Source organism: Symphodus melops (assembly GCF_947650265.1).
Source record: "Symphodus melops genome assembly, chromosome: 8".
Taxonomy (NCBI): Eukaryota; Metazoa; Chordata; class Actinopteri; order Labriformes; family Labridae; genus Symphodus; species Symphodus melops.
Window position 1 is genome coordinate 19465150 of NC_136698.1, and position 23689 is coordinate 19488838.

The window sequence follows — 23689 nt, forward strand, 5'->3', positions numbered from 1 at the left end:
GGCTTATATGGTAGTGAAAACACTTTTACCAAGAACAAACCAATTGACATTTTAAAAGCGGAATACTTTTATGAGTGCTGAGTACAAGTGGCAGAGCACGAAGCAAATGATATACAATCGACTCTATGTACCAAATGCTGGAATGCCCCAGAGGTGATTGAGTGAGCAGTCAATTACGGTAGTTTGTTTGGGCATAGACAGTTCAAAATGTGTTATATGGAGTTTGGAGTGATCGCATGATTTTTTTCTGTAGAACCTGCCTAGGACATTAGGGCACAGTCTTTCCACGCTCACCACTATATTCCTGCATCTCATCCCATTTTAAAGCACGACGCAGAGATGGCTGTTCCTCATGAGCCTGGATTTGCCCATGATTTCCGTCTCTTAAGGAAGTTTTTTCTTGCCACTGTAACTTCGCTAAATTTTTCCAAGTCTCATGATGGATTAACGCTGGGTCTTTGAAATATAGCAATGAGTAAGGTCTTTTAACTGCTTTTTGTAGGGTTGTGTCATGTCTCAAGATAACAGTTCCGATAAATTGGCTTTATACTGATAAAGATTGACTAACTGATTGATTGATGATACAGAACAGAATACAGATCCAGCAAAGCAGTCCAGTAATATCACTAATGGTTCTAATAGCAACCCAGGTCACAAGTTTAACCTTATTAAATGTAATACAAAAGAAAGTTTTAGAACATTAAGCCCAGTATCCCCAGAGAAACACATTAACTGCCAGTAGTAATAAAGCATTAACGTTGCAGACATGACGCCACAGGGGCTTCTCCTGTAGGGAGTTCAGTTCACTGTTATTAGTTACTAGAGATTCAGAGCCAGAGCTACTGTTGTTCAGACCACAGATCCACATAGTTGCTCTCCACCACCATGACACATTTGTCTGATGGTCAGAGTCAGAGTTCGTTGCATCAGAAGGCACTGGGACCTGTGCTGTGAGGTCAACACGTGGCTCCTGGTTGTATCTGGACCACCAGGTCAGCCTGTAAAGCTAAAAACACAATCAAACAGGAGATAGAGTGTCAGTGTTATTGTTCTTTGATTGAAACTTTGTTTTAAAGTTATTTTCTTCAAACTGATTCATGTAGCACATAGAAAATCACATTTTTCAATTTTACTGCAGTTTAGACAAATGACAGTCTATCTTGTGTGCATATTGTTTGTACATTGTTTGCCTAATTAAGGAGAAGCCCAGCTATCTGACACACCACTAGTGTTGAGTGGTAGAGTCATGTGGGCACAGAATTTTATTTTTTATTTTTTTTGTGTGTGGATGAGTGTTTATTTGAAAAATGATTAATGGAACAATTAACCTTCATTAAATGTGTTTTCAAATTTAAAATCAGTACTGTCTGTGTACGCCAGCCTTGTTTGCACATTAATACTCAATATCCAATATTCAATTTTTATGCCCTTTTGTCCTTCCTGCCTTTGTTCCTGCAGCTGTGTAACTTTAGTCTTTGGGAGTCTGTTTGTCTTAAACATATTTATATTGTTAGTAGTGTGGTCAGATTTTGTAGATATGACAATCTGCTTAAGTGATGATTGTGATAGGTTGAATGAAGCTAACTCCACCCTTTTATGTGAACGCGCTCTTGGCAATTCTGGGTTTACCTATGAGGTCGATAACCAGCGGTTAAGCATGATCTCTTATGTCAGGCTTAGAGAAGCCAGATCACCCAAAGAGACCCTGAATATGTGGAACTCGCTTTGTAGTACAGGCCCCAGGTCACAAAATGTACCTGATTTCTGCTATTGATGGAAAGGAAATCGAGGTTTTAAACTCTTACAAATACCTGGGTATTTTAATTAATGATTCCCTTAATCTTCAGACATACATTGTGACTGTTGAAAAAGCTGAGACTAAAACTGGGTTTTTAACAAGTTGTGTTTTTCATTTCATTTTAAAAAAACCCCCAAATGTTAAAAAACGTTTTTTTACCTGTCTTAGACTATGATGATATTTTTTTACATTGCCTCTGCTTAGTCTCTCCACATGGTTGATACAGCGTACCATGCATCCTAGAGGTTCATTAAAAACTGTACACTCTGCCTCGCCATTGTGGGTTTTACTCTTGGTTTTTAAATTTTGAAGACATACGTTTGTAACAAAGAGCAGTGGTGATTTTAGAGTCTGTTGGGGCCCTAAGCAAAAAAACTATTGGTGGGGCCTTCCAAATGGTCTGAGGCCCCAAGCAGTTGCCTGCCATGCCTATTGGCAGGCAGCGCCTCTGACTAAGGTCGCTTTCACAAATAAAGTTCAGCTAGTCAAATACAGTGAACTGATATCAAAGTAAACGTCTTTGTTGCAGAGTTAAAGTTGTTATTAACTGTGCCCACCTCTGGCTAGAGTTTTTGAACTCCTAAAAATATGAGAAGCTAATAAAGGTTTCTTTTTTGTCTATTCCTATTCCACTTGTGTTTCTAACTTTATAGATAAGAAGATTATTAAATTTATGACTTACATGCTCTTCAGGTATTGGGGCAGTAGCCAAGCTGACAGCAACAATGGTAAGGCATGTGAGAGCCAACAGGATCAGTGCAAAGTAGAGGTAGTGGACATCAGCCAGGATAGCAGGACGGGGATCCTTCTGTCCACAGGAGGGACGCACATAAGAGAACTCCAGAACCATACGAATTAATCCCACCACTAGTCCAGTCATCAGACCCCAGAATGCACCCTGAGACACACACAGATGCAAAAAATCAATCTCAAGTAGTGCAGAGACAGATAAAACTGGAAAAAAGCCACCAATGTATTGAATAGTGCTTTTTAACTTTTGACCATAGGGATTCCCAACCAAAGTACATTTAGTCAAATGTACCTTTTCAAACATCGATTCAAGTCAAATCCTCTTACTTCCATCAAATGTATATACACACAAATGAAGACTACAAAATTAAGAAGCTACCAAATAAAGACAAACTTTGTTTCTTGATGATTACTTTACTTTTTTTTTTTTTAAAGTTTTATTTTTGGCCTTTTTGCCTTTATTTGAGAGGGAGGACAGTGGATAGATTTGGAAAGGGGGAGAGAGAGCGGGGAGAGACATGCGGGAAATAGGCACACAGGCCGGACGCGAAGCCGGGCCGCCCGCTCGCGAGGACTGAGCCTCAATACATGGGGTCGCGCGCACTGCCGCTGCGCCACCGGCGACCCCATTACTTTACTTTTTAACAATGTAAAATATTGACAGTGATGACAAGATAAGGCAGAGGAGACAAAAATCACAGTTGCACTGTTACTGCTCTTCCTGAATTCTTACTAAAGTGTTTTGATAATCAAAAAGTGAAGAGCTGTAAGAATATCAAATTAGAATTTATATCTTCTCCTTAAGGTGCGAGGCCTGGATTATTCCCTCATCCTTGGAACTTTCCCCATTTACTCTCCCGTCTCTCTATCTGTCCTCTACAATAAAGGCATAAAAGCCCCTAAAAAAAACGTTCAGGAAATTGTTTTTGTAAAATTGAATGAAATCTAACGCTCAGCCAATAATAATCACGGATAGTTTACCTTTTACTTTGGCCCTAAATAGTCTGTGATAAACAATATACTATGTTTCATCTGATTATTTTTTGGAGCCAAAATAATCCACAAATTATGCTTTTTAGAACTGGAATTCAAGCTGTATACACTCAGATCAGTGAGGTATACAGACCATAAATAACAAACAGAAGTTCAAAACGTGTAATGTTCACAAGAGCTGTAGTTGATCTAACACAACAAGTAGTGATAATACAAGTAATATTGCAGTTATTATGATGATTTTAAATGGATCTGTCATTTTTGAGCGGGAACACAAAATTATTTAACATGAAACGAACACAACATGAGGGATATGAATACAAAACAAGTGACAGCTTCAGATGCTATTCTCAATGTCTTTTGGTAATAAAAGACCTAAATAGATTCCTAATATTGAGGTTAAAGCAATGTAAGAGGTTTTGTGTTTGTGTTTGATACCTACCTGTTCGTTTGCACGTGGCCAGAAGATAGCCATTAGGAATACTGCTGTAATTGGCGGAGCAAGAAAACTGGTCACTGATTGGATATAATCAAAGAGCTGTCCACTATTTGCTGTTTGGATGACTGGAATCCACAACAGACTAACGCACACCAAAACCAGGATGAACACCCTAATGAGAACACAAAAATATGTCAGCTTTGGTTAAGGTAAAAAGAAAAAAACCAAAAACGTTTTTGTTGAATATCGACTGGATTCATTACAAACGCAAATAAAGGAACAATAGTTGTTACATGGGCTTTCATTGGAGTTTATTTAAAAACAGAAAACTTGAACAAAGCTGGAATATTAGGACTTTTTTTCAAGGGTGCCTCGCTCTGAGAGGTGAATAGTGTTATTGTGTAGCAGGCAGTCTAACGTCACCCCTTAGCCCCAGGTCGACACAAGTGTCTCCCTGTTATGCAATGCATCTCCGTGTAATTAATGAGTGCAGTTAAAGACCACTTCCTGCTCAACAAAGGTACCACGCTCCCATTTGGACAAAACAAGCCCTGAAAATCAGTGCCGGCCTGTGGCATAGGCAGTATAGGCCAATGCTTGGGGCAAGTACTGCAAGTACACAAGCATACTTTTTTTAAAGACAAAAACGCACAAAATAAAACAGTACTGAAAGAAAAAACAAGAGTATAATCCCCCAACCCCAACCTGGAACACAGGGTATCACTCTTCTGTAATACGTAAAAACGACAGAAAAAAACAATGATAGAAATATTAGTGATCAGAAAAAAATAAATAAAATAATAATAAATACTTTGATTTACTCTCCTATGTAATATCTAGTAGAGTTTAAAGTTTGGCTAAATGCATTAATACTGGATTCCAGATACTGGGAAATTTACCCCACTGGATGCAGGAGAGTAAATAACGTCCAAGATCCTTTGGAATTTTGCAAATGACTGCCGTCCCAAAATAAAATCTGTCTGATCGGTACAACATCATGCATTGTGGTTTCCAAACACAATGCAAGAACTTTGGCTAGGATCTTTACATCGCTATTTAAGAGATAGGTGGATATGAACTACAGTCTGTGTTATCTTTACCTGGCTTGAATAGGAGGATAATTGATGTTGCAGTTAATGTTTTTGGTAGATCTGTGTAATAAAGAGTCGTTAAACATATCAAGTAAAATTAGGCACAGTTGATTTGAGAAGCTTTTAAAGAATTCAATAGTAAAGCCATCTGGGTCAGGCGTCTTACCACATTGCCAATGTGGTATTCACAATCTCTGCTTGTTTTAGGGGGCGCTCAGTCTCACTCCTGTGCTCTGCATCTATGGAAGGTAGGTCTTGATTATTGGACGTTTCAGATGTATCTCGGTAATTATAAAATGAAGTAAAAGTTGTGTTGATTGCTTCAGGGTCAATAGTTAATACACCATTGGGTTTCTTTATCTTTGGAATTTGTTGCGTGACTGATTGACTTTTTAACTGGTGTGCTAAAAAAGCGTCCGGCTTTATCACCATGCTCATATATATATCCCCGGGTCTCAAGCAAGAGCCGTTATGTCTTTTCAACTGACAGCAGGTTGTACTGAGTTTGGAATTCAAGCTTTTCCTTGTATAGTTCAGGAGAGGGAGAGCTAGAATACAGAGCATCAATTGCATTTATTGATGCTAGTAGCTGGTCTTTTTTAAGTCATCACATCTTATTAGTTTTAATAGAGAAAGATATAATCTCACCTCTGATTATGACCTTCAGTGTTTCCCAGAGCAGAGATGGGGAAATCTTCTCTTTGTTATTGAATTCCATAAAATAAGAAGTTTTTTGGGAAATCATTTTACAGAAGTCATTGTCAGCTAGGAAAGATTTGTCTAATTTCCAGGGAGGACGATTTAAATTGTTAAGAGGAAGTAGGAGATCTAGAAGCACAGGAGCGTAACCTGATTAAATTATAGTTGAGTATTCAGCCTCTGTAACAAACAGAAGAAGACCTCTATCAAAAAAGAAGTAATCTATTCTTCTATAATGATGAACTGGATAGAAGAAAGAATAGGATCAGTTCTGTGAATTCAAGGGTCGCCACTGTCAACCCCTCCTATATGATACATAAAAACTAATAATGATTTAGCCATTTGAGGTTTATAGATTTTACATTGGATTGGTCTAGTGTTGGATTTATTGTGCAACTGAGGTCAACACCAAAAATTATGTGTAAATTCAGATTTGGTGCAATTAACTAAAACAGCAGGCTTTCGAAAAAGAAGTCCAGATACCATAATGAAGCACCCTGTGGGTCTGAATGTGCTGTTGTAGCTTAAATGATTTTTTGTGTGTAAAAATAGCAGTTCCACAACTCCTGGAGTTTAAGTTTGAGTTAAACACATGCCCCACCCAGTTTTTCCTAAATCTGATTTGGTCCTTTACTAGAAGGTGAGTTTCTTGAAGAAATGCAATTTCACATTTCAAATACTTTAGATGGTTAAATATTCTAGTCCTTTTAATTGGTCCATTGAAACCCTTTATGTTCCTTGGGACAAAGCATACATTGTATTTTCCTTTTCTATATCTGTCAACCATGATTGGCCCTTAGAATAAAGTCATTGTGGCAAAGTAGGTAAATAGATCTGACAAAATATACAGCATCAAAAGTAATCTTTGTCGTAAAAACAATATAAAATAAAGGTTGACAAAATCTAGAAGTGTCCCTTCCCATAACCCCATCCCCTATACAGAACAGAAACAGAACATAAACTTTAAAGCCAATACTTGTCCCTTGTTCTGAGGCAAGCTGCAGGCAAAACAGTTTGCAAAAACTTCTGGTGAAACAGCTTTTTACTTGTCTACTCAAGAGGGCTCCCAACAGATTAATATAAAATGAACTTTTCCTTATTAACAGCCTTGGTTATGACAGCATTCATGTAAAAATAAAATGATAGCCAAGGGTTATTAAAAAATAATACTAATAAAATAGCATAACGTGATATATATTGGAACAAAACCACAGTAATGAAATTAAAATATTTGAAACTAAGTGAGAGGGCTGCTAATGTTAAACAGGCCCCGGTTTGATCAGGCCCAATCCCGTTTGCCTTTCCACAGCCACCCGTGCCCTATATGGTCGGCGGCGTGTAAGTCGGATGACGATAGCCGCTATGTAAATAGCGTCATATGATAGCAGCTAACCGCTAACAGCTAACCACTAACTAATAAATTCAACAAAGGAGAAAAACGCTACACAAACAAAACCACCGCTGGAAGACATCCAGCAGTTTATCTACTCTGTCACTGGCATGTGACTCTTTATTACAAAAACTCAATCAAGCTTTGTTTTAGAGAAGGCTGTGTGCTGCAAGGAGAAATACAGACAAAAACAATCATCTGTGTATTACAGTCAATGGTTTAAACACGGTGGAGTTTTGTTTGCCGACGTAACACGGGAAGTGACGATTCTTTCAACAAATCAACGGACTGCAGCCTTGTTTCCACCTTTTCGGGTCGGCACGATATTTTTGGCACCCCAACGGAAGGGTCCCAAAAAGTAGGACGGTACGGATATTTGGGAATGTTTCCCGGGGTTAGTCTATGGAAATGCCGCAAAATGCGCGCCGTACTGAGCCGGACTGCTCGGTGGAAACAGAGCTTAACATAGTGTTAATGAGTCCAGCACTGGGCAACAATAGGAGTGTGATACCTTCAGCTCAATTCCAGATCAGCTATTAGGATGAGTTCACAGTCTAGTTTAAAGTCACACAACAACAGTCCGGGCAGATTACCATTCTCAAGTTGCAGGTGTGAAGGTGCATGTGTGTTTACTCTTTTACAAACCTCTGTTCATAAAACTTTTGGGCGTCAACTGGGGTGTCAAAAGTGGTCAGTCCATCTCCTTGAATTACTCATGGTCGCGCAGGGTACAGTAGCTGGAACCGCACGTTCTTTAAGTACATAGCTTGCTTAATATCATTGAATGAGGCTGCGCTGAGATCTTTATATATCCTCACTATGGCGCCCTGGTACTTCAGATTATGGGTCCTAGCATAACGCAGCACTGCCTCCTTCTGTTGGGATCTGGAAACACACCAAGAATGTCAGGAAGTTTTCTTTGGCCAGATTTGAACATCAAGGTCCGGTGCACTCTCTCCAGCTCTAGTGGTGCAGGAAAGACATTAGTGCCCATTATCTGCATCAACACCTCCAACATGATCTTAAGTTGGTCTTTACCATCCTCACTAGCCTCTGGGATATTCAAAAAGCCCAGGTTGGCTCTCTGTGAGCGATTCTCAAGCTCATCGAGCTGGTCTAAAGGGGACTGGTTTTGAGTTCATAGGTTACTGATGATGCACTCCACTGAAGCCAGAGTTCAAAGTTGTCTCCGGCCACAGACTCCACAGCGGTAAGGTGATTCTGGAAAGAGTTAACTGTCGTCTGCAGCGAATCAAGAGGACTGAAGTGGTTTTGTGGATTCTTGAATAAGAAATGATGTCTTCTCGAAGTGTTGACCTCTGTTTTTTGAACTCTGCTGCCAGCTGATCCATAGGGATGAGCGCAGTTACCTCTGTACTTTCCTTGGCTGAAGTCGGGGTTTTTGAGGTAGTGCTGTTAGCTGTGTAAGAAGCTAGCTTCCCTGCTGCACTCGTGGCTGCAACCGTAGCTTGAATGATAATGCCTTGTTTGGCACTCTTGAGTTGCTCATTTTGCCGTGAAATATTTATAATAAAACAAAGACCAACATTGAAGTCAAAAGGTAACAGGAAAAGTCCAGTTAAATATGAAGTTATTTGAAAACTGGCTGGGAGCAGTCAGCAGCACGTCCTTCCCCTACATTGCAACCGAAAGTCCCTTTTGCATTTTTGTTAATAATAGTTTATTTTGCATCTGCACTTTGGTCCAGGATCCCTATTTCTCAATTTGTGAAATTATTGAGTTGCTAATTTCCACCTGTAGTCCATCTAAAAATTCATCTAAAGACAAACTATAAAGCTCAACAGAGGACAATAAAGGAACACACCCCTACCTTCCAACAATCATGAGTTCTCTCTCTGAAGCTTTCGGCCTGGCTTTATGGTATAGATCCAGTGTAAACAGAGTTGAGCTGCTGTTAAAGATTGAAGTCAGTGAAGACATCAGAGCTGCTAACATTACTGCTAGCATCAAACCACGAAGACCTGTGCAGAAATAAGTATCAGAAAGATTAAATATTAGGAATTTTGATTGTCAATAGAAATGAAATAATTGCTGAATGTTTTTGATATGTACAGTTTATTTTTTTATACTACTTATACTTTCATATTGAAATTTTATTCCAACAAACATATTTTCAACAAAGTTAAGTTAATAGAGGAAAAAAATGAAATAAGAAAAATAGAAAAATAGGAAGTGGGAGCTTTTTTAGGGGAGAGGTTTTAGCATTTCTACATTTGATATGTTTAAATATTTTATGGACACATATGCACACACATATTCTATAACCTGCATATGATTACACATTTATATTATTATTAACTGGTGTGCTCCTTTCCATACGGGTATTCACTTTATAAGAAATTATGCATATTTGTACGCAGCTGAAACATTTACTAATAGGTATTTCCTACACGCCCACATTTTAAATCTAATCAATGTCCTATTTTTTATTTAATTAATCAACCAATTAATTTACCTATTTGAACACAAGCAGGTGTTAAGGTGTTTAATGATCTATTTTTTAAAAGAGAGAGGCTTAGTTTCTTAAATGTTGATGATGGTTATAATTTTCCTTCAGTTAAGGTCCATCCCTTTTTAAATGGGTAAACATTAGAAGTATTCTGTGAGTTCCTTTCTCCTTAACGATTACTTGTTGATCAACTCTGGGGGTTCAGTTTATTCTAGACTTCTATTATTTGCATCAGTGCTGTAATTCTGATTATTCTAAATAATACATTTCTGTCTTTTCCTAGGCCAGCTGAAGTATGATAACCAAAAGCCTGAATAAAACCTAGCTTTAGTTTTAAAGCACTGATAGTGTGCAGTGTGCCTACAAACAGCAGATGGAACAAATCTCACACCTCTCAGGTGTGGTCAGAATTTTTTTTTACTGTGCTCGCAGTTCAACCTGCAAGAAGTTCAATCTACCTCAGGACAGCTGAATCAAATAAACAATGAAAAACAAATTAAACTAAGTGCCTGTGTATGTGTGCATGTGTGTATAAGACTCACCCACAGGCATTAGCTCCACCACGAGTTTAGGGTATGCAATGTTGGAGCAACCAACTGAAGCTCCACAAATATTCTGACACACTTCTGGATCCACACAACCTACCTCATCTACAGAGACACATATAGTGCACAGTCAGGTTGAAGTTTTTATGCCAAAAACACCTGAACAGAACAGTTGAAAACATTTTTTTTTACCTACATCTACTCAGAAGGACCTCTCGGGTGAGGATGCCGTGTTAGAGCCTGAAATGTAACAACTAACCAAAATGTTATAAAAAAAAAAGTAACCAAACCCAAAATGTAATAACTGGTCGATAATGTAACAAAATGCTGAGAACAAAACTTGGTACATTTTTACCCAAAATTTAACAATAATTGTTACTTTATTAGAAGTAAAATATTTTGCCTGCCCCATAATGTAATAACAAAAAGTTTCTACATTTTGGGTTTAGCGCTTTGCTACATTATCGACCAGTTATTACATTTTGGGTTTTATTAAATTCTTTTTATAAAATGTTGGGCTCTAACCTGCCTTAACTTGGCTACAATCCTTGTTGGATGACTACCGCAATGTCTGGTGATGACAACCCTCAAAAATATTTTCATTACTTGTTGATAACATAAAAACACCATGGTTTTCCAGATTTTGGAAAATATCTTAAGAATTTGGCAAACATTTCTAATTAATAACCATGATGTCTTCTTCCTTCAACCTTCAAAGATGTTGTCCTTTATTTGAAACATTAGATGTTTTAAATTAAATACAGGAACAAAAAAATCCCCAATCAATTAATAATGATTAGAAAAAGTCCCAGAGAAAAAAATGTAACAGAATGATTTTGGCCGGTTTACCATTTGCTCATAATGTCATGATGCATGATAACAAAATATATATTGACATAAATTTTACAAAGCTAATTTGAAAGCAAAAACAGCAGTCTTAGATTGGCAGGTTGTCTCTCAACCGGAAGGTCGACGGTTAGATCCCCAGCTCCTGCATATGTTGATGTGGTCCTTTAGCAATGCAGTGCAGTTGCTTTAGCTACTTTCTCAATGATGTGTGAGTGGTTACTAATGGATTATTTAATACTGTATGGACACTGCTGTTATTGTGTAAATGGGTAGGTGTGACCTGCTATGTAAAATCGAGTAGTAAGAAGACTAGAATAGCACTGTACAAGCTCAAGTTAATTTACCATTTACTAAAGATGAAATTCTAAATGAACACACACATATTTATCTTACCACAAGACAAGAAAAGAAAGAACAAGAAAAGGCAGGCTTAAGAAACAGACAATATATTTCAGAAGATTACATCACAGTCCAACTTACAGAGGCAGACAGACTGACCTGGAAACAGTGCTCTGCTGATCATACCCGGCATGACAACAAAGAACATAGGCAGCAGTTTCAGGTAGCCACCCAATACACTGCCTCCTTTTGCATGAGTCAAAGACTTGGCTGACAGTGACCTCTGGACTATAACCTGTAAACACACAAACAAACACACACAAAGATAATAAAATAGAAATTATATTTCAGTTGTATAAATGAAACAAATTAGAGCTTGTAGATGATACTCAAGCGTTTTCCAGTGCCAGTGGTGTATACAAGATGGTGTATTTCAAATGTTTCTAGTGCTTTGAATTAAAGGCATTTATATTGTATAAAACCATCCTGAGTACCTGAACCTGGATCATTTATACACAATACATTTTTGGTCTTAAGTTTTCCCCCAAGCCAGGAGCCAAGGATAGAGTGAAGAAACATTTTGGGGGGATTTGCAGTTGTTAATGCGGAGGAGGAGGAGGAGGAGGAGGAGGAGGAGGAGGAGGAGCAGAAGAAGAAGAAGAAGAAGAAGAAGAAGAAGAAGAAGAAGAAGAAGAAGAAGAAGAAGAAGAAGAAGAAGAAGAAGAAGAAGAAGAAGAAGAAGAAGAAGAAGAAGAAGAAGAAGAAGAAGAAGAAGAAGAAGAAGAAATATCCATTCTAATAAATATAAATCATCAAAAGGATAATAAACAACCATTCTTATAAATAAAGAATGTCATGGACTTGGACCCGTAGGATAAGAGTCAGGGACTCATAAGGAAAGGGTCAGGGATCCATAAGAAAGTATGTCACTTCCTTGTTATTTATTGACAGCTGATACTGCTGGCTTGGAAAAGCCCGCTCAGCAGTTCAGAGAATGGGGTGGGGATTAGTGAGCGGGGTTTGTTGTCGTTCTTTGAGCCCCGCAAGGATCCTTCTGTTTGATCCAGATCCATTGACTGCTTCTTTAGGCCGTTTTAAAGATTGATCTAATTGTCTGTCGCAGAGCCTGTCCATTAATGCCAAGGTCTTTCAGCCACAAAACATCTGCATCCTACTTCAACTGGGTAGATTTTTGCTTTCCATCCACATTGTTGAACGTCTACTGCCAGTTCTGTGTACCACAGTTTCTTGCGCTCATCGGCCTCTTCTGTTAAATTCTGCCATGGGACTGTGAGCTCTGTGATGTAGATAGACCTCAGTGATGGGTACCCGAGTACCAAGTTTGGCGTAAGGGTGGGGGCTACAATCTCAGGTGGAAATATTTGTTGCTGGCCAATAGCGACTATTTTCCAGTACCGGGCCGTAAATTTGAGGTACAAAAGTTTGTTTTTTCCACTAAATTTATTTTTGTCATAGCGTTGAATGCTTTGTCGTTAAACACAACATTTATATCATAGTTTTTGGGTGTCTATGTAGATATCTTTCATGCAAGTCCTTAGCTATAAGCTAAGATAGTTCATGAATATAAGAGTCTGGGTTAGTTTTAACAACCACAAAACTGTTACTGTGGCAAAATTGTTTGGCATATGCCATGTCACACTGTACAGATTTTGTGAAGAGAGAAAGAATTTAGAAGGGAAGGGATTGAGCGAACTTCCACATGGGGGCTACCACAGTGGAAAGAAGGTCTTCACTGACGAACAGGAGAAAGAACTGACAGAGTATTGGATGAGGTCTGCTGATGCATATTATGGGCTGTGTCCAGGTAAACGCTGGTAAAGCATTAATCAGGGGAAAGTTATAAATTTTTATTGGTGGCAATGTACAATATAATGGAAATGGCATTATTGAACATCTATTACAATTATTGTGATTAAAATTACAGGTGAGAAAACTTGCTTATCAGCTTGCAGTGAAATATGGATGCAAATATCCAAAGTCATGGGACGAATCATCAAAGGCTGGAGCAGACTGGTTTAAAGCCTACAGGAAAAGAAACCCACATCTATACATTAGGAGTGCAGAGGCCACCAGCCTGGCAAGGGTTGCCAGTTTTAATAAAAACAATGTGGCATATATATGACATACCAGGTCTTGTGAAGACAGCAATTCCAGCTGCAGCTACACCAAAAAATGTACAGGCTAGATTCCAGTGCACTGGAATTTGGCCATACAATCCAGACATAGGCCACTTGTTCCATATTTTGTATATAGAACACACTTTTATTCATTTCTCATCCTCAAGTTTCAGGTTAAAGTTATGATATGATGTTTTGGTTCAGCGTAAGTTCAGACAGGACTGGTCTTCTTTCTTTAATTCACCCCCTCATTCATTCTCAAACCACTCATCCTACCACTTCCTCTATCTCTCGTCCTGGTGATCAGCTGACCATGGGCATGTATCATCTCGGAATTAACCAATAACCTGCGTTAAAGCTCTGTCTTGTAGAGTGGGTGTCTCATTCTGCCGCTGAAAGAGCTGCTCAGAGCCCCCGCAGTGCCATGCATGGGGTGAGAGGGGTTGTCCATTATGGATGTCAGCTTCACAAACATCCTCCTCTCAGCCAACTCCTGTATAGAGTCCAGAGGACAGTCCAGAACAAAACTGGCCCTCCTGACCAGTCTGTTCAGTTTCTACTTGTCTCTGTCTACATGTTGCTCCTTCTTCCCCAGCAAACCACTAAATAGAAAAGTGCAGACGCCACAACAGAGTCATAAAATGTCTGTACACACAGGAGCAGATGTAGAACCGATGTAAATCCCAGACAGGTACTCCAGCACATTCTGTCTGGGCATGTAGTAAACTTCATTCATATTGGTAGTGTATTTTTCAGTTTTACTCTGAGGCTTTTGGTAAGAATTTGGTACTCAGCACCATGGTAGCGATCCTTGGAGCAATAAACTTGAAAGAAGAGCTATTCAATTAAGGATGGTGGTTGCAAAAAAAATAATTTTATTTTTGGATTCTGTGCCTCCTTTTTTATTTTGGCTGGGAGAATTGTCAAATAATTTACACCTGGAAAGACTTCTATAAGATTCTACTGTATAATAAAGATAGAGGAGACAAGTTTGATAAAACGTGGGACCTGATACTGAATTACTTTAAAAAAAAAAAAGAGCTCTGAGAGATTGGCTATTGTATAAAACCTCACTGTGCAAATGTTTGTGATGTTGTTTGTCGAATTCATTTATCTTTATTACTTTGAGATGTTTTTGTTTATAGTACCCATTCTTGATTGACCATGGGATATGGTTGCTGTTATCTAAGATGTGCTAGGATCTGTATATTCTGTGTTATTTTCTGTCTTTCTTCCCCTCCTTTTCATTTTTTTTTTTAAAAATCAATAAGAATATTTCAAAAAAGAAAAGAAGTACATTTCACACAAGCACCTTGAGTGCCGAGTGCCCTGATAATTCTGTTTTCCCAGATGTCTGGCAATATGTATCCACGCTGATTTGATGTGCTTACACTTCTGTATTACCGGGAGAGCAAAAGTGATCAGATACTATTAAACAAATGCTTTTTATTCTGTTTATTATACTTATATTGGTCGTCATCCACTATTCCACTTTATTCTGTTTGATATCAGTTCTCCATCATAGCACTACGGTCACTTTATTATTTATTCATCTTTTTTTATGTAGCTCTATAGTGTATATTTAGTCTGTTTTTCTATTATCTGACATGCACCACTATCACTTTATTATTTAGTATCTGCCTACTTGCACAAAGCTCTGTGTATATAAATACATATTTATTTCCTGTTACTGCATTGTAGTTTTGTCCATATCTGTTCACTACTACATATACTGTATGTCTGTTTACATCTTTAGTCTGATCACTGTCCACTGAAACTACTTTTTTTAATTAAACTTTGTAATTTTGTATTTTATAACTTTGCACTTGCATCTCGACACTTTATTCTTTTATTGACACTTTATTTTTGGTTTAACTTTTAGTATAGCTGCACTGTCGTTCATTTACTGCTCTGTGTGCCTTTGAATTGCCCCCCGGGGACAAATACTTTTTTTTAATATTGAATTGAAACAAAGTGACACAGATGTACATTGAATTTGTGAGAGAAACCGACCTTTGCCAATTGAAGGGCTGTATTATATTAGCCTTAGGGTTGACACACTTTCCTTAACCAAAAAATCACAATAAAAAGAAAGCGCAGTAGAAAGATCTCATAATGAAAATAATATTGAAGGACAGCATCTCTTTGCAGTGTTTATGCTACTTTGCCAAGCTTTTATCAAGGAAATCCAAACTGGGAATTGTTTTCTGCTACTCTTTCAAGAAACATGTGGAAAGATTCCAGAGGACACTTCTACACCAGTGTCAAACTCCATGTTTGAAGGCTTATGTTAGCTGTTGGACCTGGGGTTTACGCAAAAAAACTTTTCTAATCTCCAAATTGGGAGTGATTGCAAAAAATGCCTATGCTGATATGGCTCTCACTTAAACATAACTCAGAATAAACATTTGTATGATTTAACGCCTGTTGCATTGGAAGTGCAAGGGCTAATATTTGCCTAGTTTGAGTTTTTCAATCCCCCCTTCCACACACACAAACAAGCACTCAAAATGTGAACATAGGGTAACATTACCTGATCTGTGCACCAGACCCAGGTAGCCAGGACGGTTAGCCCAAACACCAGACCAGGCCATGGTAAATCACCTACAATTGGGTCTCTGAACAAGTGGAACGAATCACTCCGAGGTTGGTGGCAAGTCGTGTTAGCAACTATCACTGAGGGAACAGCTGACATATAACGATCAACAAGGCCTTCATACCAGTCAACCTTGGAGAACGCTGAAAAAAGGAAATCATAGAAAACACAGAGACACAGATCAAGGTTCAATTCATCGTTTTTTCTTTTTGAATAATGTTAAAATAAACGTCAGTAGCAAGTTATTGTTGGCCAACTGAGTTCTGAGCAGGAGGCTAACAGTTCTCAAAGTCTTTGTCCATTGTGTGTGAGTGGTTGTATTTCCTACCAATGAACATCAACGCAAAGGCTCCCCCAACCATGATCACAGTCTGAAGTGCATCAGTGTAGATAACTGCTGCCAAACCACCTGCCGAAAACCAAGGTTATTGTGCATGTTGTATGTGTCACTATTTTTAAAAGGTGCTGCATGAACCAGAAGTCAACACAGAACTTGTGTTAGACATAATATGAATTATAATTATGAGTTAATCATATTAACAACTTAATGATAACAGTAATAGAACCTTTAAAAAGCAGATGATTACAAAGTCCTTTGACACAAAGAAAAGGCAGAACTCAGTTATATCACAGACTAAGTACTCAGACCTGCCAGAGTGTCTATACAATTAAGGCAATTACAAAATGAAAGCAAGGATAAATCCATAATGAACAATTAAAGTACAACCGACGACCCTCCGGTTCCCAACCCAAGTCCCGACAGACTAAGCTATTGTCACCCCATTGAGATGTTCCTCCTATAGTGAACTGGCAATTGACCCTATCACGAATCACCTCTAAATTCAGTCTAAATGTCTCTTTAAAACACTGAATCATGCTCTGGTAAAGTAAAAGTTGATATTCATGCGTAATACTGGTTTTTATTGCCATCCTGCCTTCAAACCTCAGAATTACACAATGGATCTCTGATTTCTTTGGTGATATCTATTTGATAGAACACATACATGATATAAACAAAACCATAGGATAGCGTGAAGTTACTTCATAAATCACAAGTGGAAAATATTTTAATTATAATGTGGATTGATATAACAACAATACATCAGCCAGAGAGCTGTGTCGGTTATTTATAGCATTGATCTGCTATGGAGTAGGCAGGCCATTATTATGAATAATTGGTCAATCAATTAAAATTTAAACCCCTGGAAAATCTTCCAATGGAATTAGATGTTTTTGTGTTTTCGTTTGGCTATATATGTGCATACCTGCAACAGTGTAAGCAGCAGTGACGAGCAGCAGTATGGCAGTTGATAGATAGAGATCCCAGCCCAGAGAGACCTGGATGAACAACGCCCCTGAAAAGATATCAGTCTGACACACACACACACACACACAAATGTTTCTCCTGTGCCTGAATTGTATCTCAATTATGCAGTAGTAAGTAACCATAAACAAAAGAGTGTTAAGTTATATGTGTCTTACTGATATTTTTGTAAAGATGTAGAGGATGAGGGACAAAACAGACATGTATATCCGTATCCTAACGCCTCCAAAGCGTTTGGCAAGGTATTCAGGCATGGTTACTACACCAGCAGAGATGTAGACGGGGATAAAGATCCAGCCAAGAGCCACAAGAACCCAAGCTGCCTTCACAGACACATAAAGGGAAGTTATAGCAACAGTTAGTTAATCTACCTGCAAATGAACCTAAGGCTACATTCTGAACCCCGTCCTGTACTGCCTGTACGCAACCTTTTACCCACTTTTTTCTCTAACACAATCATTAGGTTCGGTCTCAGTGCGGCTTTGGTGGGCCTTATTACAAGTAACATTTGAAAGAAAGTCTACGGTCAATTGCAGGGTGTGACCTGCTGGTATTAGAAGTACAATTGTCTCCTTAAAATCAGGAAGCCTATAGGTATAGCTATGAGTGGCCTGAAAAGCAGCGAATTAACTAATCCATCTTAATACTGAATTGAAACTTAGACTAGTGTGTACAGTATACCAGGGCAGCATTGAGAGGCTCTCAGAGCACGCTCACACTAGCAATCTGTACCGTGCCTGAGCACGACTGACTTTTGGACATAACGTCGTAATACAGGACATACATGCTTGATGTTATTATGAACCGTGCTCAGTTTACAAACAGGCGGACTCGAGAATTAAAAAAGTCCACATCTACAGAGTGCATGACAGCTACTTTACTGACTTTTTTAAGTCACTTTAATCAGCTACAGCCACAAATTAATTAAAGAAATAAATAGACATGCCATTGAGTCCGCGTCAACACATCTGAGAACAACAAGGAGAACAAGGCAGCTGCTTTGTACCTCATTTTGAGTACCCATTTACTATGCTAGTGCATGAAGTGTACCGTACCGAACCATACCTCTTCAGTGTGCCTAGAAAGTGCAAAGTGCCTGAGCATGGTACCGAGCGGTCACACTGGCCTAACGAACTAGACTTTAGGGTTGAAGCGAGCTTTGACACGACACAGATGTGCTAGTGTGACGGCGCCCTCAGAAAGAGTTCTATCCATAGGCCACAAGGATTCTGAAATAGGTCAATGCTAGGAGCTGCCCACCACATCCCACCCCTTCCACACACATATACGTATTAGTCAAACACGTAAACTTACCACTAAATAATTGATTCATATTTTTCATTACAAAAACTGAAAAATAGATCAAGACTGTGTTTCTTACATTCCATTCAAATCCCCCGACGGCTATGCCTCCAGCTGCTCCTGTTCCTGCGAGACCAATAAATAATCCGCTTCCAACATTACTAGACATCAAAGAGGCTCCAATCTATAAACAAATTAATATAATACACATTTACAAAAAAAGCTTTCATTAACTTTGCAAAAGTTTATAGATTATTGAATAAATTACACATTTAAAGTGCCAAGTCGCAACAATCCGAAACAATGGAAAAATATTTCAGCCAATGTGGTCAAATGTAATTTTCTGATGTCTTTTGGCAAAATACTGTACCCTAAATTGCTTCCGATGATTGAGTCAGTGGTGGGTGTGTGTAAATGGTAAATGGACTAAAGCTCATATCGAAGTTTTTCATGTCCCATGTTCATGTTTTTCATGTCCCATCTACCCATTCACACCCACTGTTTTTATGTAAAGTGACCATCAGAAGTAACTGATTCCATTCATATGGATGTATGCATACGCTGCAGACGAAGCAGCGGTAGCAATTTATCTTTCTGTCTGAGGATGATTTGTTGTATATTCCCTGCCTGTTTTGACGCTATAATAAAGTTATGAAAAAAAATTAGCGAGTCTGTATATTATTGTTCTATTCAGATTAGCTTGACACCTATTTGCCTTTAGTGTTTTGTCCAAGGACACGTCAGGTTTCTCTTTTTGTTTACCCCAAAAACATCACTAAGTGTACTGGGGTTAAACTACATACGTCCGATAATTGGTGAGCTACATGTAGCTCGATGAGACCAGGAAAAAATTACAAAAGGTACCATATTCTGCTTTTTCTGCTTTTATATTTTCTTTATTGTGTTTTCCAAGTGTCTTGTGCATGATTAGGCATATCTATGTGCACAAAATCAAAGTCTTCTCTTATGTCCTCATGTTAGCTGTAGCAGTAGCAGCATGTAGCGCTCGGTCCCTAGCCCCCCAAATGAAATTTGCCATTGTGCCATATTGCCTGTGTGATATCACTGATCCAAGTCTGTTGGTTCTTTGTAGCAAGACCAAGCCCGTGCTGCACACCCATGTGACATTTGTGCTGAGTGACTGACCAATTACAACAGAGCGGACTGGCCAACCAATCAGATCAGACTAGACCCACGTGGGGACCCTGATCGCGGGGGATTCAGAGCGTTGCAAACACAGACAGATGAGAGACGCTGCATGGAGTGGCAGTACAGTAAAACAGATACTTTCAAGTTTGGTATCAAATGAAAGTAGACAAATTTAAGTTCAAAGTGAAATTATTTGGCAGGCCACAAACAAAATAAATTATTATAACTCTGACATGCAGTGTTCTACCATCACCAAATTTGTCATGCAAAAAGGGTCCTACCCTGAATACATCCACGAGTGATTTTTTTTTTCATACACATTATTTCTGAGAGGAAGTAAAACTTTTCATGTTGGTATAATAAGTGGGCGTGGCTAAATGTCTCAATGGAGCCCCCTTGACATTTTTAAAAAGGCCTCCCCAAGGATGTTTTTTTCACCTACATGCACAACTATTTTTATGAACATTTACTATGTCAGGTCCTACATAACATCTTCTGGCACACATTTAAACTCTGGTGGCACATGATGACACTGATTGTGACACTGATTAGTGGTTGTGGCTCAGTTGGTAGAGTCTGTCAAACAGAAGGTCGAGGGTTTGATCTGAGCAACATGGCCGATGTGTCCTTGGCCAAGACACTACACACAAAAACGGGCATAGTTACCACTGCTTTGGTTTATGAATGGATTCATTTTCTTTGATGCGTGATACTACATAGCCACTAACATACATACATTTATGTGAAAGGATATGAATGGGTAGGTGTGACATGCAGTGTTAAAGCTCTTTGAGTAGTCAGAAGACTAGAAACGCACTACACAAGCTCAAGTCCATTTACCATTTTACTGTACCATATGCTGCTCATATCCAGCCATATAAGCTCCAAATTATGAAAGAGATTCACAAGATTGAAAGACTGACTTTGTGATTGAGAATAAGAAAGGACTTATGCAATGCAAAATGGTCAAAATGTAGACAACATTTGGGGTTTGCCCCAATCTCTCTATAACAACTTCACAGTATATGTCGTTTTACAGTTTTTTTCTTTTTTTAACCATGTAAATTACGAGACGCTGTTTAAAGACCCCATGCGAATTGTACCACTTAGGCGATGACCTAAGCATTTAACATACTTGAATGTGCGACAAATATTCAGATATTATTTTGTTGATGTTTTTCATTAGAAAAAATAAAAAATGTGTTTAAAAAAAAAAAAAAGTTAAAATAAAAAAACACTTTTGCCAGGGACAGCCCTTTCTGGTACCCCTCAAATCAAACAAATATTAAATTGAACTTGACTTGCCATCAAAACCCGCAGAAGCCGGGGATCAAACCCCCAAACTACTGGTAGAGAGACGGCCAACTCACTCGACTAAGCCACAGCCGTTAATCTTACAAAACTGGGTTAATAGAAAGCAGACAAAAAAATTACCTTTTGAACAGATTGATACTTACAGGCCACCAGGTCATGGAACGGCCAGCTAGGAAGTAACCACCCACAGTATTGCGATTGGCTCGTACCGATGACTAGAGGACAGAAAATTAGAGTGAAAGACAATTCGGATCGCGCTAAACCCTTCATTTTACCAAAACATTCCAAACAAAGTATGTATTGGATGGATCTCAAAAAGTGGCAACCTCCAGTCTTTGAAAACTAAGCCAATGCGGAAATCCTGCAGTCCCTAAAGTGTCCCTTTAAGGCTGGCTACATGAACACTGGAATATACAGTCACATACAGTGTACGGCAAAAAAGCAGCTTGTACAGCATAAATTAACATGTTTGGTCCAAAAGCAAAATAGGTCTGAGTCCTTAGGCACACTCTGTACTAATTAATTCCATTTTCATTTGTTCTGGTTTAGTTTGAAAACGATACCTGTTATCTATAGTTAGGGCTGTAGCTGACCAGATTGAAAGGTGGGAGCCATGTAACAGCTTGTCATTAGGCTTAAAACCTGCCTCAGGTCCAGCTATCAGTCTGTTGTTAGGTTGACTCTTCTCGCCACAGGCCCTGTTTGTGCATATGTGTGAGAAGCATGTCTCTTCCAGTGTGAAAAACCAGACTCCCTCAGGGATTAATAAAGTATTTCAAAATAAAAAGTAGTGAATATAACATTATAGTATAGTATAAAATCTGAGTGGTAAGAAGACAAGTAAATTACATTCTGCCTACCACTTTTTTTTTTTTACTCATAATTCAATTCATAATGTAAGTATTCAGTCAGTTTTTTAAGTTATTTTAACTCCAAGTCTTACCCAGATTCCAACCACCATGACAAAGATAAAGTACACGACAACCACAGCCAAGTCAGCAGCATCCAGTCTGAGATTTGTGTTGGAGGGTCTTGCAGTGGTGAACCCAGGGGAGCTGTTGCCTGCATGCAGATTATGAAATGGAACATCATTCTTTTACATTTTTGATGTCTTTTTGACCTACACAACGGTACACAATATCTTTAGAATACCTGTCAAAACTATTTCTCATCAAGATTGAAGGTGATGCCAATCATAGGATTTCATGTTTATGACCAATAGTCCAAAAGTAATTCTGCCTTTGTAAGGGCATCTTTTAAAGGTTACCTTAACATTTGGACATAGTTCCAAAGTTTGCTGAAGGTTGTTTACATTTTCAAAAATCCTGATTTCATCTGTGGCCCAACCTCATATTACATTTAAACTAATGGGCATTAACACCATATTTACGAAATTCCTGTACATTTATAAATGCATTAATTTGTTTCAGAAATGTTTTTAGTTTTTTTTTAAAAAGAGGGAAAATATCTAAATAAATAAATAATAAAATGAAGCTACTGGAGGGAATGGGGAGGGTGGGATGGCACGGTAGGGACAACTGTGCCAATATATGTGCCTGTCAGTTCTTATGGATTCTCATTGTCATCCATTTGCAACATATCTGAGACAACGACAACAACAGTCCAGTGAAAGGGGCCCAAATCTTTTTAAGTTTCATCTTTCAGAATAGAGATGATTACATATAAAAAGTATTTCTTATTTCTTCCACGTCTCAGCCCACAAGTGCTTCATCCAAGTGTTCCAAGCACTCAGCCAGCACTTTTCTTCGCAGTAAAACATGCCATAAAGTGAGGGACTCTATTTCCTTTGTGTTTAATCATGGGCTGGGGCTAGTAGGCTATTTATGGATCTAGATGGGTTCAGATTTGACAAGGGGAATAATTACAGGCAATGGATATGGTTTTGGTCGTATAGCACTGCTCTGTTACGCTTTAAGGACGCAAGCTGATCAGTGTTTGGTGGGCTAAATTTCAACCAAAGCGCTAGCTAACAGGTTATTAAGAATGTGTTTTACCTTCTAATCTGGCCTGTTGTGTCTCCAGTATATAAACCAGATGTATACAAACCTCTGCTTTCATGTGACGTTTACATGTCTTTCACCTGTTCTGAGTGTAACAGAGTTTATATTGCCTGTTGTTCCAGTTGCATGATGTAGGATTTGTTTATGTTGTATCATTGGCTCAAAGGCATCCTCCCTCAGGTTGAGTACATAGATTCAGTTGGAAACCATAATGCCGTACCACTCTATGAGAGACGTGCTGGTGGTGAGTTGCTGTGCAAATATTGGGTTTTGTCTGTATTAACACTTACAGTCTCATGAATACACTGTGATGTATGTATATTTCTATTAGATTCATGTTTTTATTTTTTTGTGAGCTAAAATGTCAGTATAACAACATTGTACACAAATTAGCTAGCTTACAGCCCTTTGTGTTGAATTTGTTTGCTCTCTTTGTAATGTACTGCCTGTGTGTGTTCCTACATGAGCAAAGTGTATGACTT

At 38.5% G+C, this 23689-nt stretch overlaps 1 protein-coding gene across 1 annotated transcript; it reads right to left on the minus strand.

Moving 5' to 3' along the window:
* Positions 1–593: 593 nt before the first annotated feature.
* On the minus strand, positions 594–22243 carry slc5a9 (solute carrier family 5 member 9). The gene is made up of 13 exons (XM_079350129.1): positions 22130–22243; positions 21330–21401; positions 18803–18907; positions 17580–17744; positions 17363–17468; positions 16426–16506; positions 16035–16240; positions 11523–11658; positions 10173–10280; positions 8992–9142; positions 3984–4152; positions 2481–2696; positions 594–1006 (listed from the first exon to the last, which is right to left on the minus strand). Exons 1-13 carry the CDS (start codon positions 22145–22147, stop codon positions 701–703), a joined length of 1839 nt encoding a protein of 612 aa, XP_079206255.1. The 5' UTR covers positions 22148–22243; the 3' UTR covers positions 594–700.
* Between the last annotated feature and the right edge of the window lie 1446 nt (positions 22244–23689).